Source organism: Podarcis gaigeae (assembly GCF_964106915.1).
Source record: "Podarcis gaigeae genome assembly, chromosome: 10".
NCBI lineage: Eukaryota > Metazoa > Chordata > Lepidosauria > Squamata > Lacertidae > Podarcis > Podarcis gaigeae.
This window is the reverse complement of record NC_139686.1, coordinates 43,681,878-43,709,391: the sequence shown is the minus strand read 5'-3', so window position 1 is coordinate 43,709,391 and position 27,514 is coordinate 43,681,878. Positions and strand designations below refer to the sequence as shown.

General features: G+C 43.2%; 1 protein-coding gene across 1 annotated transcript in view; it reads left to right on the top strand.

The window, feature by feature from the left end:
• TPH2 (tryptophan hydroxylase 2) overlaps positions 1-27,514 on the top strand; it is a 63,208-nt gene that overhangs the window by 16,517 nt on the left and 19,177 nt on the right. Inside the window, exons 5-8 of the mRNA XM_083699557.1 lie at positions 1,875-1,942; positions 9,294-9,490; positions 12,251-12,386; positions 16,990-17,116. Coding sequence (XP_083555683.1) covers positions 1,875-1,942; positions 9,294-9,490; positions 12,251-12,386; positions 16,990-17,116 — 528 coding nt within the window. The remainder of the gene's footprint in view (positions 1-1,874; positions 1,943-9,293; positions 9,491-12,250; positions 12,387-16,989; positions 17,117-27,514) is intronic.

The following is a 27,514-nucleotide window of genomic DNA, read 5'->3' as shown; positions in this document are numbered from 1 at the left end:
AACAACATCTGGGGGGCTCTCCATCCCTGCACTAGCAGATCAGTTACTCTTGTGTGGTGGCAAGGTGCTGGAAGGTTGGAGTTAGGTAGACCGTATGGCCTGCCCTGCCCTTCGAAGCTAGCTTTCTGCCTTCAAGTACAGTGGGGTACTGTGCCGATGATGATAATATTGAAGTAATATTTAACTACTATTACAGTTGTACCTTGGAGGCTGAACGCCTTGGGTCCTAAACAAATTGGCTCCAAACAATTGAAACCCAGAAGTGAGTGTTCTGGTTTTCAAACAATTTTTGGAAGCCGAATGTACGGCACAGCTTCTGTGGCTTCCAACTGGAGCTTCCTGCAGCCTATTGGAAGCCACACTTTGGTTTTCAAATGGTTCCGGGAGTCGAACAGCCTCCCAAAATGCATTCTGTTTGAGAACCAAGGTACAACTGTACAGTCAGATTCTGTCCTAGAGTGCTCAGGTGTAAATGAGGATTGGGAAGGCCCGTGCAGAGAGGGAGGGCAGCCGGATACACTTGCTCGGGCCTCGGAGGGCTAAGCCAGCCAGAGGCCCCCCCCACCATGCACTGACCGCTTCCTCCTCCTCCTTCTTCTTTGTCATTGTCTTCTACTTTATAACTTTATTCTAACAAGACTCCCCACCTCAGACAAGCTCTGCACGGGCCTGGAAATGGGGTCCTGCTCCTGCAAGAGGTATCTTAACAGATTATTGCTAAGGACCCCCTTTCACCTTTTGCATGTGACCATCCTATTTTGTGTCTGGAGGGGTGGGGACTACATAGTCCTTCACCTCAAGCTTCAACTTGCCTTGAGCTGGCCCTGAGCAGAAAATCCCTGCTGTCCACCAAGCCAGTTTGGGCTCTGATACACCAATTTAGATCCGAGACAATCTTGAACTGACCCGAGCCCTGGATCTGGATTGTGATCTGGTAAAAGCAAATCTGCAGAAATCCCACTGACTTGCATTGGGAAGCTATAGCTTCTTCTCCTTCTCCTTCTTCTTTTGTATTTTTAGAAAGGTGCATGAAATTTGGACACATGTTAGCTCCTTAAGAGGGGATTACTTTTAAAAAGCAATTAAATACGGTACTACATGGGTATATGGAATGTTACATTGTATGTGTGCTGTTTGGGCACTGACTATGAACAATACAGTACACTCATAAGGTTCTCTGTCTCTCTCAAACACAGAGCAAAGTACTAATAAAGGCAGACACATAATCCATACCTATCCTATTGCTGACTAGGAAATACAGTATAGTGCTGCATTTTGATGTGTTCCCTGCTCCAAACCAGCTTTGATCTGAAATAATTAAAAGAACAATATACCGTAACTGCATTTTAAGCTGGTGATCTGTACATAGTCTTAGTCAAGTTTTGTTGTAGTAAAGGGCTGTTCTTGTACATCTTGTTTTGAGTTTGTGCATGCAAGACACCAATAATTCCTGCATTTACTAAGTGTTAGAAGTTAATCAGTGCGTGGAGTATCAAGATGGGCTGCCAGACACTGAATTTAGTAATGTCAAAATATAGGCCAAACCAGTTTTTCCCATGCTCAGGAAACCACCTGGATGAAGAGCCATCATGGAGAGCAAAAGAAAGGTGATTAACAAAGCAAGTTTTATATATGTGTACATAAACCATATATCATAAAGACACCACAGTCTCTGCTGTGCCTCATTTCCAAAGGAAACGTGAACCCCTGGAATCTCTTGCCACTTAGAGATTGGAGTGTTTGCTAACTGTTCCACAGATGGCATGAATTACAATATTAATAAGCGTTATTTTAGAAACCACTTTGATTACTGATTTTTTTCTTCTGTTGTTAATTCTCTTTGGTACGCATTCATTTTCTTTTATCTGCTTTAGGGATTTAAGGACAATGTGTATCGGCAGAGAAGGAAATATTTTGTCGACGTTGCCATGAATTATAAATAGTGAGTACAGAACTTTGTTTGTTGTGAAATTGCTACTGATTCAGAAAAAAAGACACCATCTGCTGGGATGATAAACAAGCAGCAGCCATGAGGAGTGGCCCATTTACCCAACTGAATTGGTAGGGTGAGCATCTAAACTGGGCTTTTTGGAGTTGAGCTGTGGAACGTAGGAAGTTGACTTTTACCAAATCATGCCACTGTTCAACTGAATGCAAAGGCTGAGCTCTACCACTGAACCACAGCCTTCTCCTTGACACTTCTGGTCATCACTTTATTTATTTATTTGTTCATATCAGAAATGGAGAACCTCTCTGTCTGGCTCTCTCTACTTGCTATACTCCTCCTAAGCCACACTCCTGCTTTGAACCTTCCTTGAGAATTTTCATCTAGCTGGCATGTGTCCCTTGAACTCTCATAATGCTTCTTGCTTGGTTGGTTGAGAGAGGTGTGTGAGGGCCAGGGGAAGGGGGAGAACAGTGACCTCCCTGCTCACTCCCCCTTCATGCAGTGTGTGTGTCAACTCACATAATGGGCTATGTAAAGGTCAAGTTAACAGAAAGTTAACACCAGGAATTAAATGACTAGCATTTTTGTTTCTTGATTTCATAAGAAGAAAAGATGTTACGGATCCTAGTGTGAACAAGGGGATATACCAAAAGTTGTAAAACAAGCAAAATACTTTATAGTATGACTAAGAAGTTAAAAACTAGTATGCAGCTTGCTTTCTCAAAAAATCAATTTAAATCTTGTAACCTGACAGCACCAATTCAAAAACGCAGGTTTAGAAACAGCTCAAGAGCATCTTGCAATGCAACTGTAGACGAGCATTTGGAGACAGTGATTTGGAGAGAGTAATGCTGAGAACAATATGCATAAGCTTCTTGTTGGAGCCAATGAGATTAAGTCCTTAACTGGATAAAATATTTACTGCATAGTTGACTTTCTTTTGCAAATGTATGAAATTGCTTGACAAATACACAAGAAAGCTTTCTGAACGGTGGGTTCACAGGGCAACTTTTCAGAGAGAGCGCAAATGCACAGCACCTGGAAATCATACTTTAGAACAGGACAGTCTTTGTCCCCCCACCCCAAGATTAAACTAACATAAAAAAATGCATCAAACATAAGGGTAGCTGTCATGAAAAACCCACCCTGAATGTGGGAAAGTACTGAGTGAGCAGGCCTTATTCACTGAATTTTTCAGAGGCTTCTATTCCTAAATTGCTTCTGTTCTCAAACAAGATGTCATTCTTTAAATGGTCACTCTCATTGTCAGCCATGTCACAAATTAAAAGGACAATCAAAAGAAATAAATTCAGAGGGCTGAGTGAGCGAAACACAGCTGGGAGGGCACCATTTGCCCCACCTTCACTGTGGGGCTCTCTGAAGAGCTGCTATCATGCCTTGTCACCTCAGCAGCTAGCTCAACACACCAATCACATTAAATGGTTTATGACACAGGTAGGCAAACTAAGGACCGGGGACCGGATCCGGCCCAATCACCTTCTAAATCCGGCCCGTGGACAGTCCATGAATCAGTGTGTTTTTACATGAGTAGAATGTGTCCTTTTATTTAAAATGCATCTCTGGGTTATTTGTGGGGCATAGGAATTTGTTCATTTCCCGCCCAAAAAATATAGTCTGGCCCCCAACAAGGTGTGAGGGACAGTGGACCGGCCCCCTGCTGAAAAAGTTTGCTGACCCCTGGTTTATGGCTTCCACCACCACATGAAAGGTCATGTATTTCCCTTACCAAGAGCAAGCCTGCTCCTCTCTCCTTCTCTCACCTCCCCACTTTCTTTTTGAGTCAGGCTAACTCAGTTCGCAGGACGCGGGTGGCGCTGTGGGTTAAACCACAGAGCCTAGAACTTGCCAATCAGAAGGTCGGCGGTTCGAATCCCTGTGACGGGGTGAGCTCTCATTGCTTAGTCCCTGCTCCTGCCAACCTAGCAGTTCGAAAGCACGTCAAAGTGCAAGTAGATAAATAGGTACTGCTCCGGCCGGAAGGTAAACGGCATTTCCGTGCGATGTTCTGGTTCGCCATAAGCGGCTTTGTCATGCTGGCCACATGACTCGGAAGCTGTACACTGGCTCCCTCGGCCAGTAAAGCGAGATGAGCGCCACAACCCCAGAGTCGGCCACGACTGGACCTAATGGTCAGGGGTCCCTTTACCCTTTACCTTTTAACTCAGTTCACATAATTTTGTGTGTGTTGGGGTGTGTGTGTGTTTTCACACAAGGATTTTTTCGCAGCCAGAACTCACCAGAACTGAGTTCCAGCACCTCTCAGGTGGGTGCCATTGCCATTATAAAAGATCAAGGGAGGTGTTCATGGTGAATTCCAGCATTTCTTTTTCTAGAAAAAGAGCATTGGTTCCACATTTTGGATTATATCTTGGTTTCCATTTAAGCTCCTATCTGCTCTAGAACCTAACCAAAATCCTAAAGAGCTTGAGCTATAGCAAATTTACCCTAGGATTGCACCTTTACACGAGTGGCTTAGGTAAAGGTAAAGGTAAAGGTACCCCTGCCCGTACGGGCCAGTCTTGACAGACTCTGGGGTTGTGCGCCCATCTCACTCAAGAGGCCAGGGGCCAGCGCTGTCTGGAGACACTTCCGGGTCACGTGGCCAGCGTGACATCGCTGCTCTGGCGAGCCAGAGACACACACGGAAACGCTGTTTACCTTCCCGCTGGTAAGCGGTCCCTATTTATCTACTTGCACCCGAAGGTGCTTTCGAACTGCTAGGTTGGCAGGCGCTGGGACCAAGCAGCGGGAGCGCACTCCGCCGCAGGGATTCGAACCGCGACCTTTCGATCGGCAAGTCCTAGGCGCTGAGGCTTTAACCCACAGCGCCACCTGTGTCCCCTACACGAGTGGCTTAAAGTAAAGGTAAAGGTACCCCTGCCCGTACGGGCCAGTCTTGCCAGACTCTGGGGTTGTGCGCCCATCTCACTTAAGAGGCCAGGGGCCAGCGCTGTCCGGAGACACTTCCGGGTCACGTGGCCAGCGTGACATCGCTGCTCTGGTGAGCCAGAACCGCACACGGAAACGCCGTTTACCTTCCCGCTGGTAAGCGGTCCCTATTTATCTACTTGCACCCGGAGGTGCTTTCGAACTGCTAGGTTGGCAGGTGCTGGGACCGAGCAGCGGGAGCGCACCCCGCCGCAGGGATTCGAACCGCCGACCTTTCGATCGGCAAGTCCTAGGCGCTGAGGCTTTAACCCACAGCGCCACCTGCGTCCCTTCACGAGTGGCTTACCCTATAACAAATAATATCACCTCCAAACGCTACACTTGCATTTTTCTTTTCTTTTTTTTTAAAAAAAAGTCTTTGCAGATCAAGCCTACATTTTGAATTCATTACGATCCCCAGGAGTTAGTAAATTTTCAGCGCTACCTACAAATACCTGCTGCTTTTTGCAATTTTCTTGTCACGCGAGCTTCCAAGTCAAGCTAATTCCAATCACATTCTCATTTTACTCATAATGGGCCAAACTCTTCACATTCCCGAGAAGGCACATGCTAATTTGATGTACTTTTCTGTTTCATGCTTTCTTTTTTTAAAGTTCTCATTTCCCCCTCCCTCCCCTGTTTGTGGTTTCTGCCTACTTCTTTGAGTTCTCTAAGCGCACAAGGAGAGGGGGGGAAGATGAAAACATTTATTTCCCCCTCAGCAAACAGTAAAACTTGGCAGGAAAAGAGCATGCTTAAAAGCCCATAAACACACACACACACACACACACACACACACACACACACACACTCTCACACTCTATCAATTCAGAGTGAGGAGAGGGAGGGCATTTGTGTCTTGTGAGCAGAGGCAGCAGTTTTTCTCTCTGGATAGATCACTGCTGTTCTATTAGCATTTTATATGGATATGGATCTCCTAAATGTTCCTTTTTGCAAGTACCTTTTGCATATCTCTGCTCAGCTTTCAGCTGTACTTGACTAGTTGCAAACCAGCCTGAACCATTCCCTGCCCCCCCCCACTTCTACCCTGCTGTGCTGGTGTAAGAAAATGGGGAAATGTTTAAATGTGTATGCAATTCAGCTTAATTAATGCATGCAAATGAGCCATGACTCCCCCGGCTTCTGAGTAGGGGACGCCTACGGTTGGCAGCTATTGTTATTTACCCAGACTGTATTTCTGAGGTTGCTTTGGCCGTGAAATTCTGCTTGCTCCATAAGATGCAATCAGCATCAGTGACTGGTCATTTCTACAGGACAGTATGTCTTCTTTGACTGTCCTTAATGGTTTCTTGGATGAATTTGTACTGCTAGCAAGAACCTGTGCGTTGAATGTATTTATCATCTTTGATTTGTACCCCATCTTTCTTTCAACATGAGACCCAAGGTAGCATGCAGAGGGCTCTCATCCAGGGACAGGCCATAAAAAGACCTGGTTAGGTTCAGCAAGGTGGTAGCTTCATGTGGCTTCAGACCATACCCTGATTTGTTGGTGGGAAGGCTGGGCAATGTTTGCATCACCACTTTCCAGTGCATTTTCCCTCTCAGTTTCTTTATTGCAGAAAGCCCAGTGTTGGGGGGAAATAGGCTTGTTGCTTGTAGCTTCGCAATCAGCTTTAATTGAGTGACCTGAATCCCACCCAGAAATAGTGGCAGCATGGAAGTAGTCAACTCCTAGGAGGTATGATGGAAAGGCCCAGGTATGTTTAGCCTGGAGAAGAGAAGATAAAGGTGGGGGGAAGAGACATGAGAGATGCCTTCAAACCTCTGAAGGACAGCCATACTGAAGAAGGCTTGGTCTCTGTTGCTCTTCCAGAAGATACTATAATCTATGGGTGGGAGATTATCAGGGAGCAGATTCTAACTAACCCTTTGTTGGAGGCATTGCAGCAGCTGCTGAGCAGCCATCTTCCAAAGATGCTGTGATTATAAGAGCATTGAGCAAGAAGTTTAGGTTCTGTGACCCCAAACTCTATGATTCACTTCAGCCTTCTGTGTACTATCCATTCAGTTCCACCATGGCTTGCTAACAACATCCGCCCCCCACCCAGCTAAGCAAAACCCTTGTTGTAATTGTTTGTTAGTGAAAGAAAGAAGTGAAGGTGGGAAGAAAAGAAAGGAAGACGATTGTGCTTAATGAGAATTTCCAGGCTGAATAGGCAGCCTCAAAGCACATTAATTCCAGATGATTCTTTCTCCGCAGAGGATACTTATTATTGGAGCAGCTTCTATAGTGAGGATTGGTATCAGTTCCTGTATCTAAGAAACATACTGAATAAATCCTGCTTTACTGGAGTTGAGAAAAGGTCTTGAAAGGAGGGGAGAGTAGAGGGTTCGTCTAGGCAGCAACAGGCCTATCAGTATTCAAAGTGCTTTATGATTGTTATCACATTCACAATAGCCTTCTGAGAAATGTCATTTTCTAGGTAGGAGACTAAGGTCACAACCACACGATGCATCTAAAACCATGCTTATACCACTTTAAGTTACGGCTTCCCCAAAGAATCTGGAGAACTGTATAGTTTACCCCCCCCCCCAAGAGCTACAGTTCCCAGCACCCTGAACAGTTCCCAGGATTCTTTGAGGAAACAATATAGTTTTTATTGGTTTGTTTAGATGCATAGCAAAATACAGGTAGCCAGCTAAACCAAATCATAACCATAGCTGTCAATGTTTTCCTTTTTTTAAGGGAAATTCCCTTATTCCGAATAGGATTCCTCACAAGAAAAGGGAAAAGTTGACAGCTATGATCATAACACTTCTCCCTCCCTGAATCTTGCCAGCTACCTGGTAGTATTCATGTCCTTGTAATATTCATTGCCCTTTTCGTTTTCTACAGGGTTCTCCTATGTTACTCCATCTGGGTTGTATGGAAGCATCCATCATAGCTATCAACTTTTCCCTTTTCTTGCAAAGAATCCTATTCAGAATAAGGGAATTTCCCTTAAAAAAGGGAAATGTTGACAGCTATGGCATCCATCCACAGCACGGTCATCTCCAGCTGGAAGTGTCAAGAAGTCAGTGTTTTAGAATTCTTCTTTTATCTCCTCAGATCCTGCCCTTGTGTTTAAAACAGAGAATGACCATTTACAGGCACAAGGATAGCATTAGAATAGCCTTTCAGAGCAAGCAAAAGAAGAATGTTAATCTATTGCCCCCTAAGAAGACATTCTATTAAAATGCATTGCTCCAGATGTGTTATATTATTTTGAAACTATTTCCTGCATCTATTTGGGTCTTTCTCTTTCTCTCTCTGTAATAATACTGATCTGCCTTACAAACTGTATATATCATTGAGATTACTGAAATTAACGTGTATGACATACTCCAAATATGTAGGAAAACCACTGTATCAGCCTTCCCCAACCTCTTGCCCTCTATATGTTTTGGACTACAACCCCATCATCCTTGACCATTGACCATGCCAACTAGGACTGATGGCAGTTCAAATTAACTAGAGAGCACCAGGTTGGGAAAAAATGTTCTATATTGTAACTTTTTAAAAATCCCTTTGGATTGTGCACAGTTATCTCTGATCCTGAGGGCATAGATGATTCAGGCAGCAAAATGTCATGGGCAGGCCCTTATCTCCACCTTCTCTCTGTGTGATGTCTGGCTTATACAGAAAACCCAGCTGTTTCTAAGAAGTGTGTTTGAAGGGTTCAACCTGTTACATGAAGACTATGTGAAGAACTAGGAGTGGAAGGGAAAAGATTCTTCTTAAACAGGGCTGGGGAACCTTTTCAGCACAAGGGCCACATTGCCTCCTGAACCGTGTTACGGGGGCCACATGTCAGGAGCAGGTGAGGGAAGATGTAGAAGTAGGTGGCACAATGGATATAACACTTAACTTTCGTACAGCGGGCTGCATTCCAGTCATGCACACCTCTCTATCCTCCATCCAAGCAAGCAAGAAAAACTTATTATTAGCATAGTTCAAGGAAGGAAGACACAGTCCACACAGGTAAAAGCATATGGGAAGGCTGAAACACAGGGCAGTGAGTTCTGTAGCCTGTGGAGAGTCTTGAGAGCAAGATAAAGAGATCTGGAGGGCTGCATTCTGCCCCTACCCCTTACTCTTGTTTTGCGTCTGACCCACTGCTCTAGCTGAAGAGAGCATGAGTGTTTTGGGACTAACACTAGGACATGCCTGGGGGATGAGACAACAGCCACATCAGGCTTTTGCTGGAGATGATAGCAGGCATTCGATGCAGCTTGTCAATGGGCTATCTGAAAAGTAGTTATTCCTTCTTTTGAGGTACCAGTGCCTGTCTATGTTAGGGGGGGTTTGGAAGGGGCTTATGATGGGTTGATGGGAGCATATAACCGAGAGGTAATTGTTTTCAAAACCTTTTTCTTTTGTATTTTTTTTTCTTAGTGGCCAGCCAATCCCTAGAGTGGACTATACACCTGAAGAAATAAAAACTTGGGGAGTGGTGTTCAGGGAGCTGACCAAACTGTATCCTACTCACGCCTGTCGAGAGTATTTGAAGAACTTCCCTTTGTTGACCAAGCATTGTGGCTACCGAGAGGATAATGTCCCTCAGCTGGAGGATGTTTCTATGTTTCTTAAAGGTAAGGGTCAAATCTGGCTTCTAGCAGAACAGGGTGCTGTAAAAATAATTGTGTCACATTTCAAGTGTTGCACAATTGGCCAAGTAATGAGAGCTGTTTATACCTTTATTCTTCACACGACAATTCTGTGCGTTGAATAAGCAGTTATGGAACGAATCTGTATGCAGGGAGGGGGGAAAACCCATCAGGAATCTCTACCGTCTCTCCTTTGGGGAATTGTTACAGCTGAGAAAATTCTCGCTGTGTTGAGGGAGTTTTGCACAAAAGTCCTGGATGACCCCCAATCCCATGAGAACGTGTCTATTATGACATGTGTCTTTTTTACTATACATGCCTAAACCCATCTGAATACAAAGCAAAGCAGTCAGCTCTGTGTTTGGAACAAACCAGTGCACTAACAGTCTTATATGGAATATGAAAAATGCCTCCTTATTCACTACATTTTGTATTTTCAAGATGGGGACTCCATATGTCCTGGGTAGTAAAGTTTGCCTGGTTGAATGTTTGTAAAGCAGCTGGAGGTGGTGGGGTCAAGCTTCTCCTCCAAAATGGGCCTGTCGCCAGATGTTCCCAGCTGACTTTCCTGAAGTCATAACTCAGCTGGAGGTTTGCACACTTCCAGCGACAACTCTGAACTTGGCTGGAAGGTGCACCAGTTGGTCTGCTCCCAGCCTCCTTCTCAGATGTGGGATTTCTTGGTGGATTCTGCACAGCCATTGTGACCTTGATGCAACCCAGCATGAAGCACACAGGTGGCAGGATGAACTAATTAAACGGACACATTTTTTCCCCTCAGGAAGACTGCACCCAGAACCCTACGTAAAAAGCCATTTCAAAACAAGTCAAAGGGGGATTTATTTGCAGCTGTTCTTTCTCTCCGTTTGGATTGAAACTGGCTTGGGTAATCACACATCACCACACACAGTATTTAATAGGAAACCAAAGGATAGACATGGCTTTTGGCTAATATCACATGTACACTGCTTCCCAGACCACTGGTGGGAGCATATCAGGTGTAGAATAAATGGTGTGTGTGTGTAGACACAGCCTGTGTCGAATGATCCACCAAGGCCATAATCTTCCCTTATCCTTCCGGAGAGCAATGTGGGCATGTTAGTTTTAGCCAGGGCAAACATCACTGAGGTCGCATGTGCTGCAATCTGCAGGAATTGCTGTGGGAAGTCTCTGGTGCTGACACAGTTTTTGTCAAAGAAGATGAGGCAGATGTCAGACTTATTTGCCCCTTATCTCTGGGTTCAATTTGACCTGGTTGCTTGCGTCTTCTCATTGTTCCAGGCCCTGGAAGATCTCTTTTGAGTTTCAGGGAGTTATTATTAGGGCTGCCTTTTCCGGTTATTTGGAGTGCTGATATTTCTTACAAATATTAAGTGTTTAAATCGGGGGCAGGGGAAAGACCCACCCCATACCAAAACAAGTTCCCACTATGACCGCAGAAAAGTCACAGCAAAATATAGTCCTAAGAACCTGAGAAAGATTTTTCCGATCAAAAATAAAATATTGTGTATGGCTTGAAAAGCTAACCTGCCCCAGCTCCCATTCCTTCCTTTATTCTGACTTTATGGCTACTAGCACTTAACATTAATTGGCTGACTGTTCTTTGAGCTGGGCTGCATCTTTCAAAGGTGCATCCTGCATTGTTCTCTGGATCCCTGAGGAAGAGCGCTGAAACACAGTTCCTTTTTTCCCCTTTGCTTGAAGGTAGAAAAGCACTCCAAGGTTCAAATTTGTGTTCTCAGCCAAAGACAACAGTCACAATTTTTTTCTGAAGAGGACTAAGCTTAGCTCATTTAATTCTAAACAGTAACTAATGAGATGAGAAAGAGCTTGAGAAAGAACCGTTCTGTTCATAAGTGAATATAAGTTTTGGAGTGGTGTCAGCTGAAGACATTCCTTTTTTTCAACAAGCCTTTTGAGTGGAGATTTTTTAATCCCAATCTGTATTGGATCTGGGGTTGTTAGTTGTATGAAATTTGTTTTGATGGTTAAATTGTTTTGAGATAATTTTATAGGAAGCTCTTCATAAATGGAATGAAATGATAGACAGATAATAAGGTAACTTCCCCCATCTGACCTTTTCGGCATTTCCTTTCCTTTCGACCTCAGTGTTTACAGTCAACCCCACACCATCACTCAGGATAACACTTTGTGCCTTTGGTCCATAAAAGCTTATGCCATAATAACATCGTCAGCCTTTAAGATGCCACAGGGTTCTTTGCTGTTAGAGAAATGTTTGCTGATGATTTCCAAATGAATAATGTGCCATCAGATTTCATGAAAGATCTGAGGCTATTACACATAGAGGTAAATCAATGTTTGCACCAAGTATCCACCCAGCACGAAATTGCTTGCCGTTCAGATAATTTTTGTATATACTACCTGCATGATACACACAGCTGGCAGCATGTATTTGCTCCCCCTTAATGTTGACAATTTTATGAGGATACTAAAGATAAAATGCTTTGTTCAAACCTGTATAATGTATAAAGTGGCCCTGAATCCCCCCCTTTTAATCTGCTGCTGTAGATAAAACAGGAAGGTGATTAGTGATATTGGCACATTGTAACCTTGGTGTTTTTCCCTCAGCTAAATGATCTGCATCAATTCATACATTTTATTTTCTTAAGGAATGTCGAGCTGGTACAAACAACGTTTGATTCTGTAGGAAAAATATGGAATAGTTTGTGTTTTCTGTTGATTAACACATATACTCAGATAATTTTGGTTTTTCTACCACTTCAGAAAGGTCTGGATTCACAGTCAGACCAGTTGCTGGATATTTGTCGCCTCGTGATTTCTTAGCTGGTCTTGCCTATCGAGTTTTCCACTGTACTCAGTACATACGCCATGGCTCTGATCCTCTCTACACTCCAGAACCGTGAGTATAATTTCTCATAACTTAGCATTTATTATATTTATTTTTTCCATGTTTCCTCCAAGCAGGTGATGATGAGGTGCATGGTTCTCTTCTCTACCTCCCCTCAAATTTTTCTTCTCATAACAGCTCTGTGACGTAGGTTAGGCTGGGAGAAAGTGACTGTCCCAAGGTTACCCACTGAGTTTCTTGGCCATGAAGACCACAGGGTGACTTTGGGCAAGTTCCTGTCTCTCAGCTTAACCTGCCTCACAGGGTTGGAATGAGAATAAAATGGGGAGGAGAGGAAAACCACTTAAGCAGCCCCGATCCCCTTGGAGGAAAGGAAAGGCGACATGAAAAAAAATGTAACAACACTACTTGGCTTCTTCAGTTAGAGATGTTGCACACTTCCACAAATCCCATTTAATTTCAAGCCTGTTGTTCTGCCTCTTTGAACTGTTTCATGCTTCTGGACCAGCTACAGCACACCCTGCCAAAATCATGTACGTTTGCACAATACCTGCCTCTTTTCTCCAGGGCAAGGCCCAGCTGCTTCTGCGCCCGCCACTGTTAATGGTGTGTGTAATGACAGAGAAGCAACTTCCATGAAACTCACCTGACATTCCAAGGACTCTCATATAGGAGGGGAGAGAAAATATCCTCATTGTCCTGGGGAAGGAAAAGGTTCAATCGGCAGACCCCTGTCCTTTACACCATGGTGTCTTTCCTGTATCTAACCAAAAGGAGGGAAGGTCCAAAGCAGCAAACGGTGTGCTCAGGCTCCAGGGATGCAGGACATTCACAGAGCGTAAAGGGTTTTTGAAAGCGCTTAGCTTCCTCTTTCTCTGTAGCAAATGCTCAGGACTGCTGTGAAGGCCAACCAGTTATTAAACAAGATGATCCCTTGTTGCTTGAGCTTGTTGTCATCTGGCTTTTATCTGTGTAACAGCAAGCACCTCAAGAGCGTCACTCTGTGTGCGTTAATTCTAACCCCACTGCTGGAGGGCACCTTCTCTGAACAGAAACCCATCTAGAGACTTACATGAACCCCAGTCTCACATTTGCAGCCAATATTCTAATTTCAATCTCTTCCGAGGGATTTCTAGATCAATTAATCTCTGCCAAGTCTTTCCTGAAACCAAATCCTGTTATTTAAGACTGGCAGTGATGAACATTCAGATGGCTTCACCCCCCCCCCCACTCCACCCAGTTCTGAGAACTGCATTTTGTTGAGGGGCAAACTAGAGTTCCCAGGATTCTTTGGGGCGTGGTATAAATGCGCTTCAAATATATAGTGTGGATGTGACCAAAGGGGTTCTGTTGTAGTGCCTTCTATTAGCAAACTCAGATAGTGAGAGCCAACAGGTACGGAGTGAGACGGGAGACCCTGAGAAATAAGACGGCAGTACCAGCATGCTCAAGGGAACTCTAAAGTCTGCAGCAGCAGAATTATTATTTTTTTAAAAAGCCCTGAATCGGGCAAGCAAGCAAGCAAGCAAGCAAGCAAGCAAGCAAGCAAACCCTTAGCTTAATGAGGATTGAGCATGCTCAATAGTCACAGAATAATGAGTGTCACTTGGAAAAGAAAACCAGAAAAATAGGCCTCCACATCTGGTGCCAGTCCTGAGTACTGATCATCATGTACAATCTGCCTGGGATGGAAACTGAGCTGCTCCCTCTGTCCTTCTGCAATCATTGTTTCAGCTTATGCCCACAGCTTTTTGTTTATTCTCTACATCAGGCATAGGCAAATTCCGACCCTCCAGATGTTTGGGACTACAATTCCCATCATCCCTAGCTAACAGGACCAGTGGTCAGGGATGATGGGAATTGTAGTCCCAAATATCCGGAGGGCCGGAGTTTGCCTATGCCTGCTCTAAATGTTCACTGTTTTCTCGCTGGCGTTTCAATATTCTTTCGTTCTATTTTCCCATCTTTTTTTAAAATAGAGAAAATAAGCCCAAAGGGAATTATATTAATATTGATGGCTCTTTGTTGAAATATCTGCTGTTTTTGGCACTGAATTATTTTATTTCTTTTTTATTGTAATATCTTTTGACTTGCACCAGTGAGCACTGACATTGGTGTTATTTCTGTGATATCACGTTTGGTATGATCCCCAAAGCCATGATGGATTTAGAGCAGCCATCAGTAAGTGCCCTAAACAGTATGATATTGTGAAATAATCCATATCCTAATAGACACATGAGCAATCCCAGAGCACGGAGATGAGGTCAAAGACCACCAAGTGTCCATGGACAAGGACTTCACAGGTAATCAGCGCACTGAACCACCTGTCCATGGCCATCATCTCCTGCATCCGGGATTGATCATGTGTATATTAGGATATGGATTATTTCAAAGTCTCATACTGCTTTGCTCTAGGATATTTTCATGCTAGCAACAAATGGTAGCTTGACATTTGTTTTTGTTTTTTGCTAACCTAGAAACTACTCAATATTGATCCAGAGCAGAACTCTGATGTATAGTTAGCAGAATAAAAACTTAAACAGGTTGCAGGATTCCCACACTATAGATCAGAGGCAATTATATTTCATCCAGCAGAGCTTTACTGCTACTATAGGCAAATGAGCATAACGGTCACAAATCCAATACATTCAGGATTGGCACTGTCCATAAGAAATCCAGTTGTAGCAGACTTAACTTAGACTTACAATAACGTATAATAAGTCTAAACCTTAACACTAAATACAGAACACCACATCAGATGGAAAAAGAGACAGAAAGAGAGAGTGGAACTCAGGTGCCTTCTGGCCTATTATAGCCAGCATGACCTTGACTGAAAGAGACAGTGCTTTTTTATATATATAAAAAATTGTTTAGGGGTACTCTCATTTTCCTACTCATATTGAAATACTGCCCCTCAATGAGGCCAAACTTAGATTCACAAAATGTTTAGGGGTATGCGTACCCCTGCGTCGTCCCCCCCAGAAAAAAAAATACTGGAAAGAGATAACAGAACCAGTTTAAACCAGCTGTACTCAGCTTCTCTGAAGGAATAACCCAAACATCATGAACCTTCTGCTTGTTTCTTTCACACAGAGAAGCTTCCAGAACTATTTTAAGTAGAATAGGAAATATCTCTAAACATCAGATCAATACTTTCCGCACTAAGAAATGCAAACTGATATGACCTTCAGAGTTCACATTTACAAAAAAAGGGGAAAAAAGCACCTGGACCTGTAATAAAATGTTTCCGTGTGACTGTTCCTGTTCAGTGTTCCAGCCAGCCAGCCAGCCACGCCTTTCAGGGCACTCCATTCCACACTTACCTGCTCCAAACAAACACTCAGTGTTTTGTGGCTACTGAGCATGCGCAGTACTTGCTAGGTTATTTTGGGGGTGTTTCCCAAGAGGTTCTCATTTGTATTTCTGCCAATGAAAGACCTGCCCAAGTCATGCAGATCTTAGAGGGTCTCGTTTAGAAAGGTCTCTTTCAGCCCCACTGGTTGAAAACCCTTTCCTGGCAAAGCCAGACACTGAACTTGCAGCAAAGCATGGTTGCTAATCCAGTGTTTGTCATACTCAGAGTAGATCTATTGTAGTCAATGGGCTTCTATCTATTAATTTCAGTAGGTCTACTTTATGACTTAGCTGGATGTTTGTTCCATAAAAAAGTAAAAATAAATAAATTGTTCTGCCATTGAGACTGCTGCACCTGTAAAGAAAGGTTACGGCAGGAAGTCAAGTTCCGAAATCAATTGAGGCACTTATGTTCCACTCAAGAGTGTTCTCACATATTCTTTAGAGAAATGCTTGGCACTGGGTGAAAAGGGGGCATTGTAATGTGAAACTTGACACGTGAACTTGTCGCCTGCAGGAGAATTTGGATTACTGTTCACCTGGTAACAAAGTGGCCCTATTCCCAACAGACGAGCCTTTCACAGGAAGCGCAAGGTGACAGCTCTGAATTGAAAATGAATGCTGAGCCTTTAAGACTTCGGCTTCATTCACAATCCCCATGATGTCTGTTTCCATATTGTCCAAGACATATGAATACGAAAAACAGACAAACTGGGAAACTCCTGCTTGCTTCCTATTGTCCTGCCCATGCATAGCATATTCCTGGTGTTCATGTCTGTGATTCAGTGAACAATAGTGGATGGGCTGGCATGAATAACTCAGGCACGTGCTGTGCTCTTTTGATGGGCTGTATCAGGATTATAATGGGGGAACAGAGCATAGCATTACAAAAATAGGAAGACATATTCCAAGTATTGTTTTGCCTGAAAACAGAGGCAGTGGGCTCTCTTTATTTGTACAAAAAAAATGCAAACTTGCTTTTTCCCTCCTGAAGATGTTGCTCAAAGCAACTAACAACATGCAAAACACAAAAATGCTTTACAGTGTCAAATTTGGACCAAAAATACTTTAATGCGAGTCTGCATGGGAAGTTTAAAAACCCCCACAGTATTCTCCAGTTACCGTCAAAGTTTTATTTTTGTAAATAAACCTTTTAATACTTATGACAGCTAGATTCATTTTTTTTTTTTAAGCCCACTGAACTGCTTCAGGTTTGGCTAAGAGGTTTGCATGCATCAGTTCTCTGAGTCCAGTGATGCTTTTATACTCCTACTAACTTTGCATTTTAATTCCCTTGCAGGGATACATGCCATGAACTTCTGGGGCACGTGCCTCTTCTCGCTGACCCTAAATTTGCCCAGTTTTCCCAAGAGATTGGACTGGCCTCCCTGGGATCTTCTGATGAGGATGTCCAAAAACTTGCAACTGTGAGTCACTAAGTTTTAAAAGTGTGAGTTTTGCTTGATTCTTCAGAATCTGTCAAGTTTACTAAAGTGAAGTGTTTCTCAGTGTGATGACAAAGCAAGTCACCCATTTCTTTGGCAACACCTCCTCTGACTGGTTTGTGGCTGAGGTATGCATGCTAGCCTCAGTGGCCCAGAAAGATCTGACAGCTGTGTGTGGTTGTGTGATTGAAGGTAGTGGTGCAATGAGAGAACATTGATTTTAACACTTCCCCCTCTTTCTTTCTTTCTTTCTTTCTTTCTTTCTTTCTTTCGTCTAACATCTCTGAAATACAGAAATGGTTTGTAGCTGTAGAATATAAAGATTTGGGACAAGGTTTGCACTCATTACACTGTGTTATTTGTCTCAGTGTGCTTTTAGAAAAGGTAAAGGTAAAGGGACCCCTGGCAGTTAAGTCCAGTCATGAACGACTCTGGGGTTGCGGCGCTCATCTCGCTTTACAGGCCGAGGGAGCCAGCGTTTGTCCGCTTCCGCAGACAGTTTTTCTGGGTCATGTGACCAGCATGACTAAGCCGCTTCTGGCGCAACGGAACACTGAAACAAGATCAGCGCACAGAAATGCTGTTTATCTTCCTGCCAGAGTGGTACCTATTTATTAATTTGCACTTTGACGTGCTTTCGAATTGCTAGGTTGGCAGAAGCTGGGACCGAACAACGGGAGCTCAACCCGTCGCGAGGCCTTCCAATCAGCAAGTCTAAGTGGCACAGTGGTTTAAACCACAGCACCAGCCGTGTCCCCTTTAGAAAAGATCACCATAAAGGATTATTATTATCATCAATACCACATGGGGGAGATGGGTGAAAAGCAAGCTAATTGTGAAATGATGGGTGGAATGAGAACAGGATAGCATCTTGGGATCGAAACAGCCACAGCTTTGTTTATAAACAGATGTTAGTAGGCTTTGGCGTAGGCATTGGGTATGGGTCCTAAACAGAGAAGGGAAGGCCTGGAAAAATCCTGGATCAACCTGACCATTTGCTGGTTGATTAATCCTTCAGGGTCCGTTCTGGATTTAAGGATCACTTTACAATGAGAGTCGATTCTGGGCAATCCTTCCAGAACACCATTGGGAAGTTCTGTGGCCCATAAACCCTCATCTGGGCCTTCAGACAGAAACTTTCTCCTGGACCCCTTTACCAGGGTGTCTGATACTTTGACTGGAGTGATGAGGGGTCTCTTACACACACCCTTTTTCTGGACTTAGGATCCAACCCAATGCCCCCCCTTTTTTGCCAACAAGTTGTAACAGTTGCTACTAGGTAAGCAAAACCTCCAGACAGGCCCAGTTTTGTCTGCCAGAGAACTCCTCTCTTGCCCCAAATAGCCCCATAACAAGGTATTAAGCATATCCTGCCTGCCCACCCCAGGTAAAGGCAAAATTATAGAGAGGAGGGGGGAGACCCTATGCTGACTGTGCTGACCAAGCCACACACTGCTGATTTAAAAGAGATTCGGCAGACCTGGTTGAAGCCAGCCAGCTCACCAGCCAGCCAGAACCACCCCACAATTCCCACCACCAAAACCAGCACACAATTGGTTTGACAGTGTTTTGAATCTCACAGGCAGTTCCCAGCCTCCTGTGCAGATATCCAGTTCAATAATGACATCAGGTGGCTGCGCAGGAGAGGAACAATTTGCACCCTCAGGTTGCCTACGCCCATGTTGGGCCACAATCAAATAGTAAGTGATCTTTGCATGTATGAGGAATGAGGAAAGGCCTTGCATGTGTGGAGCTCCATGTCTGATCAGAGCTCTATACAAGGAACATCTGAACCAGGAAAGAAGCAGCTCCCTCCTTCAAAACTGGGTTGTTGTTTTTTTGCAGAGATTTATATAAAGACAAAAGCCCTAGTATTCCTTTAAGTGCTGAATTTATGGCACTGGCTGCTAGAAAATGTTATTTATAAATGGAGGGTTTGGAAAGACTATAAATATTGAAATAAAACTCCAGTGCTACTTCCCAGGTAGTTTTAGAAAAGGGTTTTAAAAACCATGGGAGGAGGAATCAGAAATATTTCTGAAAGTGTGTAACAATGCAGGAAACAAGTGGCTAATGTGCAAGCACTGTGTGTCTATCCCAAGCAAAAAACTGGATATTTGGATGTGTGAACTTTCTGTTTACACCATGACAAAAAATAGCAGCTTGGATGAACATGCACAACTCCACTCATGCAGATGTTTCATAGTGTTTTCTTCAGTGAGCTGAGAAATAACTGGTGTTTTCTTGCAATGAAGAATCTATATATGTGCCTGGATATGCCCCCCCGCCCCAGATTCATGAGGTGTCAGAAACACCCAGTACAGTTATACTTTGGTTCTCAAACGGAATCCGTTCCAGAAGTCTTCCGAAAACAATCAGAAACCAAGGCATGGCTTCTGATTCTCTGCAGAAACTTCCTGCACTCAGTCGGAAGCTGTGGAAGCAGTGTCAGACATTCAGGTTCTAAAGAAATGTTTGAGTCGCAAGGCATTTGACAACCAAGGTACGACTGTATTTATAATTTTGGGGAAATGAGTGTCTGCTGTGTACTGCCACAGTTCACAAGATGGTTGTTTTGTGATTGGTATGTTCCATCTTTATCCTTTTTTGGTTGGACTACACTATTTGGGTAAATGTATCAGTGCCCATTACTCTGGAAATGAAGATGTTGGTATAGAAGCCTTCTGTGGCTTTTTCTGTTACAAAACTATCTGAATATCTGTCCAATTAAGGAATCCTGTCAGGAACTAATTGGTTTCATCACACTCTTTCAAGCCCCCCTCCCAATCTTTAAAGTAGCTTTTCAACCTCTGTCTTTAAAGTGCTAAAAACTACAGTCTTCTCCTTCTTGGTAACATTTATTGTGATATTTTAATCTACTGCTGAGGAATGAAAACCAAACAACTTTTGCTCTTTTGTCACTGCACTGTGTACAGAAATCTGGAGATATTAATTGCTCCTGAAGCTGGGAGAAATTGAGGGTTTAAAAAAATGCTTATAAAGTTCATATTTATTAATATGAATGATTTTGAATGTCATATATCTATATATAGCCAACCTCAAAAGGAGGTTTACAAAAGGAATGGAATCATCAGTGAAAAGCAACTTAATTATTTAAGAATTATTAAAACCAGCAATAAACGCTTGTCAACATTTCACATTCCTGGCTAGGCTTGCCTGAGCAAAAATGTTCTTAGCGGGACCCAAAAAGAGTACAGGGAAGACACCTGCAGAGACATCTAAAGTCCAGGTGCTGCTACACTTAAAGATCAATTTCTCACCTGTGGAGAACAAGTATTATGTGGCACCTGTAATAGTGCCAGTTCCACGCCAGTTTATGGTGTAAATCAGTCTTGGTCCCTAGTTGTTAAGGGCTTCATATACTAATAACAACACCTTGAAGTTCACCTGGTAGCAAATGCTCGTCTTTGCTGACAAGACTCCTGTCCACAGTCGTACCACAGCATCCTGAACTAATAACAGCTTCCGGATCAAGCCCAAAGGAAGCCCCACACAGGAAGCCCCATTGCAGCAATCCAACCTTGAATGAAGCAATGCATAGACTACTGTGGCCAAGCTTTTCCGGCCCAGGAACGGCCATAGTTTTTGCTAGTAGCAGCTAGTAAAAGGCTCTTCTAGCTATTGAAGCTATCTGGGCCTTGTTCCAGGGACAGAGCTGAGTTCAGAAGCACTTCCAGACTGTGAGCCTGCTCCTTCAGGGAGAGTGCAACCCTGTCCAGGGTAGGCCAAATTATCCAGCCCGGGAGCCCCTCACCCACAATGCCTCCATCTTTGCCAGGATTCAAGCTCAGCTTGTTTTCCCTCATCCATTCTGCCACTGCATCCAAGCACTGGCATTTTAAATGACGGTTACAAATCTTTTAGTGATCTTCTTCTTCTTTGTAAACCACTTTGAGGTTTTCCTACTATCTAGTAGTATGTAAATTTTATGAAATATCAATCAATCAATCAATCAATCAATCAATCACAACAACACCACCCAAAACATGCCTTTTGCTGCAGAGTGCTTAAAACAGGAAGTGCTCTCTGCTATTCCCCAGTCAAGTGGGATTGTAGGGAGAGGAATATTTTACATCTTCCCTCGATTCTGATGGAAATGACCCCCCTTTCTATTAAACTCAATAGCACGGAGTCAATAATCATGGCAATTGCAGGGGAGTGAAGATTTTAGCAGCTGAGAAAGGGTTGCCCACCAGGGAAAAGATGACTAGGAGATCAAGAGTGTGAAGTAGTTCTGATCCTGCTCACTGCCATTTCTGACTCAGTCTACCTGCTGGCAAATTACCTGTCCCTGGCCTTTCACCCCAGGTGGCGGTAAATGTTCTCAGTTACACTAACATGTTTGTCTGGGTGTGTGTGTGTGGCAATGGGTTTATACTACAGTGCCTGTTTTCAGAAGTGGATGTAAACCCTAAATCTGTAATGTTTTCAGTTCCCTGTTTTGAAGTGGAAGTTTCTGGCATATGTAAGCCCAGCGTATGTAATTCAGAAATGTGTATCAGGGTGTGATCTTTGGCCTGACAATAGTGTGCCCCTCTTTTCGTCTTTAAAGCACAAGAGCATCTGCTTCCTTTCACCAGCAAAAGACCGATAATTCAAGGCTAGGTTGAACAGATATCAACAGTGGATCTGTTTTTAAAGAACCCACTATTTGCAAGCCAGTTGCAATTTGGGCAACATAATTGGTATTTGTTGAACAGCCAAGACTGGCAAACCTCCCTATTCTGTAGCAATGCAATTTCCTCTGCTATGTAGCCATAGTCTTGATGTCAAAATACTATCCTCTCAGTAATGACTGCGGTATTTGAATTGGTAGGAGTCCACCATGCACATGGAAACTAGACATCATTTGTAAAGTCTGTGTGAAGTCCTGGAACTTGGAGCTGGGCAGGCGTGATGTATTCATTATGATGAGCATGTATCAATTTATATTCTTCAGAGTTCCAGGTAGATGAGAGCAGAAAGCAACATCTAGGGCACTGCAACATTTCTCAGATCACAAGTGACTGCAGATGCCAGGTCAAGTGAATCAGAATTCTGTAGACTTACTTAGCATTTATATAGCACTTTGTACGCTTAAAATACTTCACATAACTTTATCTCATTAACCTTGACACCAACCATGTAAGTCTGCCAGTACTGATATCCAGCTATTGAATAATAGGTTTTTTTGAAACCAGGGCTGGGGAATCTGTGGTCCTCCAGATGTTGCTGGAATCTAGCTCCCCTCATCTTATCACAGCCAAGGTTTGGGAATTACAGTTATGCAAAAGAAACGGTTTGATCATTTAGTTGTTAAAAGCTCTGGGTGGTATTATTTATAGTTTAAAACCACACTTGCACTAATAGAAAGTGGCTTTCACCAGTCACGAAACTGGAGAGATGTGCAGGGGGGAAAGACACGAAAGCTACCCAGAAATTTAGCAGTATTCAGCACGCATTTTCTTGATGTTTTATGGCGATGTTTTCCGAGGGCCCCCTATAATGAGCATTAGCCTGCATGTCAACTTTCAGGCACAAAAACGCAATAGATCTTGATATTCAAGTTAATAAGAGAATAATGTGAGCCTGACAAAGCATTTGCATGCTCATTATGTCTGCTGTTTTCAGGGGGAAGCATCATCATCATTAAGAAATTGCCGAATCGGCAATCACAGCCCTCGGTTGAAGTTCAATCGCTCATGCTGTGAATCTGTGATCTGTCGGAGTGCGGCTGCGAGAGGAGGGGAGGAAAGAAGAAGAAAAGCTCTTAAAATGAGCTTGATGAGTTCTTCAGTCGTCAGGAGTAACTGAAGTAATTAGTTGAGTAACTAAGGTCATACCCCTAGCATTCAGTTCTTGTAGGAACATTTCGCCTTGTTTTCATTTGCTTGTTTTCTATTGTTACATATGGAGTAGATATCAAACTAGCAAGGAAATACGTGTGAGTGAAAGAGTGACCCTCATTAACACAATCAAGCTCTATAAAAAAGAAAAAGACCAGATGAAAGATTAACTACTGTTCTGCATTAAACTACCAAAAATGTATTGGTTCATAGCCATTCTGAGTTTATAATTACCATGGACAGTATCCAACAAAGTACTTCTGCTAGCACAAGGACTTTTGGCTGTGCAACATAACTTCTTTTTCCTTTCTTCTTCCCCAAGTCCCCAAATCGGCTCTGGAAGGTTGGAGAAAACCCCAGAACAGATTAGCTTAAATAGTCAAAAAGAAACCAGGATAAATTCTTTGAACCAAAGTGGGGCTGGCAATTTGTACAATTATGCAGCATTTCTTACCTGTTTTAAAGGTATAAAATGGATGGCCATACTTAAGAAGCAAGAGGAAACAACAACTTTGCAAAGAGGTGTAATTGGAAGCAGCCCACTCTTGCTTTGAAGACTGGCATGTGTTTGTTCTCCAGGATTTAAAAACGTGCCCCTTTTTGGAATTCTCCAGATTGACTCTGCTGAGTGACTATGTTAGGGCTAGACTTCAGAGCATAGGACACAGTCGCCTGAACCTTCCCACCACCCAAAAAATAAATGCCAGAGGAGACCACAGTAGTGGACCCAGAGGGGGATTGTCATGAAACAGATATATCAGGGCAGACACCAGTTTCTCCACTATCCCTTTTCTTTAAAATTAAGCCAGGCAGGTGCCCTGCATAGCACAATACCTGCTGCTAAGGCTCCAGACATGTTTGCCATCTTAATTTTCCCACAGTGCCCAGAACCTGACCCTGAAGGACTCTGTAGAAATTACGATGGTATGCACACCTGGAGCCTCAAGCACTAGACGTTTTTATGGTGCAGGGTACCCACCTGACTCTATCTACCTACCTACCTATTTAAAAGGGACCTCTTCTAGCTTTTCTTTACCAGCTTGGGGGTGTGGAGGAGAGGGGTAAGAGTGGAAGGACCAGGCAGTGAGGAAGGAGCATCTAGGATGCCCAGTATAATGGGGTGAGGAGAGAAGGTGGCAGTGATGAAGCAGCCAGGGTGATGAACAGCAAAGTAAGGATACCCACAGTGGGGAAACAGAGTCCCCTTGCCCATAGACCTCTTAATCTGACAGGGTCACTGACTGTTGCTTTTCAAGTAAGACGGGATATGAGAGAGGTTTGCATTGTGTGGAGAAAGTGATGAGGGAGCTTGTCTGCACTTCCACTTGTCCTGCTGCTTCCCTCTGGGAAAACTCACTGTTGACCACTGAATCAGAACAAGCACCAATTGGTTTTTCTGCAGATAATGAGATTTGTTCCCATTCAGCAGCAAAGAACAGGTTTTCCTGGGGAAAGTGGTGGGACACATGAAAAACTGCCGGGAACCATTCCTATAAAGCACAGGACAAGTGGGAAACATATTGGACCTGGGCTTTCTAGGCACAGGAGAAGCAGAAGTGTGGATGAGCCCGAGAGAGATGTTTCCTTCTTTAGTCGAAATACTAGAACTCATGATCATCTAGTGATCACGAAAGACTAAACGAAGTGCTTTTTTCACATAGCACATAGGTAAGCTATACCATTCTCTCCCATGTATGGTGAAGGTCACCAGCTTGTTGTGGTTTGAAAAAGGATTTGAACATTCCTGGAGGATTTGAAGCTATCAGTGCTTAATTTCTCCAGTACCAGAGGCAGCACACCTCTGAATACTAGGAGAGAGAGAGAGAGAGAGAGAGAGAGAGAGAGAGAGAGAGAGAGCCCTGCTGTGCTTGGATCCTGTTTGAAGGTTCCCCATAGGCATTTGGCTGGCTACTGTAAAGGCAGGATGCTGTCTTTGGACTAATCCAGCAAGTAACTTCTTATGCCCCTTTGTTAGAGACAGAATGCTAAGACGAGAGCGTGGCTGCTTTTAGTCAGTGGGCGGTCTCATCTGAGTTAATAATGTGAATGTTTGAAAACTTATAAAATTGAAACAAGAGATCAGACCAAAGAAATAATTTCATAATTCCTGTATAGCAGTATGGCTTCAAACATTCGGGTCTGCAAAGAAAGATTCAAGCAGTTATGGTTCTTTTCAGCCATGTGAATCAAAGCTATTTTTCTTGTTGGTGGAAAATAGACTCCTCTTAGTATTCAGTGTTGCTGTATATTATAGGAAATTGTATTAATCACTTTCCACTGTGAACAACCAAATCAAATTTGTGCAACCTGATTCTTTCACTCTGCTTGATGCTGGGTAGGGTGCTTTTGTTTCTCTGGGTAGCTGAACGAATGAATGAAAATTGGACATAATAACCAGAAAAAAGCTAACTATTTGTCTAGGGTATGGCTTAATTAATTATTTGATGATGCAGCTTAGAAGGATTGGCATCTTAGCATTAAAGGGCACCAGGGATGGATAATGGAATATAATCTTCAAAAATTTTAATGGAGGTGTGATATGATCTCTTTGTAAGAACGGCTTAATGAAATTTTTATAAACCCAGCTGTCCCTGCCTAGAACCAAAGAGGAATTTTGCCATTGTCTTGAGTTCCCTTTGGAGCAAATATTATCTTCATTTACATTTAGTAGCTGCATAATAGTAAACTATACATATATAAATGAAAGCAGAACACAACCCTGCATTCTTTTTTTGTGTTCTCAGAACTTCATGTATATATTTTTAGAGCTGAAAGAAAGCTGCTTTATCATCTTACTCAGCACCACAACATATTTATAGCAAAGAATACCTTACTAAAGCTATAATGTTTGGTATTCGCAGCACTGAAATGATCTGGAGCAGGTGCCTTAAATTCGAACTTCTTCCTGTTGTTATTTAGTCATTTAGTCATTTAGTCGTGTCTGACTCTTCGTGACCCCATGGACCAGAGCACGCCAGGCACTCCTGTCTTCCACTGCCTCCCGCAGTTTGGTCAAACTCATGTTGGTAACGTCGAGAACACTGTCCAACCACCTTGTCCTCTGTCGTCCCCTTCTCCTTGTGCCCTCAATCTTTCCCAGCATCAGGGTCTTTTCCAGGGAGTCTTCTCTTCTCATGCAGTGGCCAAAGTATTGGAGTCTCAGCTTCAGGATCTGTCTTTCCAGTGAGCACTTGGGGCTGATTTCCTTCAGAATGGATAGGTTTGATCTTTTTGCAGTCCATGGGACTCTCAAGAGTCTCCTCCAGAACCACAATTCAAAAGCATTGATTCTTCGGCGACCAGCCTTCACTTCTTACAAACATGCAAAGAGAGATACAATGTCATTGGAAAACAGCTGAGAGAGAATTCACTTTAGGCTTAGGTGGAAAAAACCTGATTGTATTTTTTTTTAAGGCTCTGATACAACTACTGAAAACTAATGGATAATCATGGCATAGAATTAGAGAATCCTAGAGTTGGAAGGACCCCCAAGAGTCATCTAGTGCAATCCTCTGCAATGTAAGAATCACAGATAAAGAACCCCTGACAAATGGTCCCCCACCTCTGTTTAAAAACCTCCAATGAAGGAGATGTAGACCCTTGCACTGTCAAACAGCTCTTACTATCAGAAAGTTCTTCCTTATGTTTAGCTGGAATTTCCTATCCTGTAATTTGAATCCATTGGTTCAATTTCTATCCTCTGGAGCAGCAGAAAACAAGCTTGCCACCATTCATTGCAACAGCTCTTCACTCATTTGAAGATAGCTATCATATCACCTCTCAGTCTTATCTTTTCCAGGTTAATGTGCATTTATTTCCTAATGCTATGTTAATTAAGCAGGCTTAGTTAAACAGATCTGTGGATATATTTCTGCTAGAAGAGAAGGGTAATATCTATATCTAGCTCCAAAAATTATGACAGCCATTCCTAAATTCAACCATGCTTTGACAAACTGAAGACTTGTTCTCCTGAACCTTGGAAGGGTTTTGGTCATGGATATATTGAACAAGCAGTGTGTATTGTCTGTTTCTGAGCCGAAACATTTGCAGTTTCACCACATTTAAGCCTTTCATGGCACACCAAAACACACAGACCCAAGAATGGTTATTTATGTATCATTGTGTTTCTATAAAATCAATGATGTGAGACACATGTGTGAACATCCAGCACCATGAGTGAAAGCAATCAATTGACAACATTGAGGGCATTTACACACATCCCTAGCTGGCTGAAATGTGAATCACTGGAAGGTTTTCGTCAAAACTAGGGAGATGGAGCTCATAGAGCTAGACTTTGATGTGTAAGTATAGGACTCTTCAGCCTGTCCCTACCCCAGCCAATGCCAGAAGAGGAAACAGAAGATGAAGGGAAGCAGTGCAAAACAGATCAGGGTGTCAGTATCTAGCTTGGGCTGATTTCGGTTGAACTGCCAGATTCTTTTTTTAAAAATAAAAATTGGTCAAACAAGAGGAAAGCAACTAGTTGGCATGGGAGTAGATGGAAGATCAGCCTCGGTGGTGAGTGCTGGTGGTT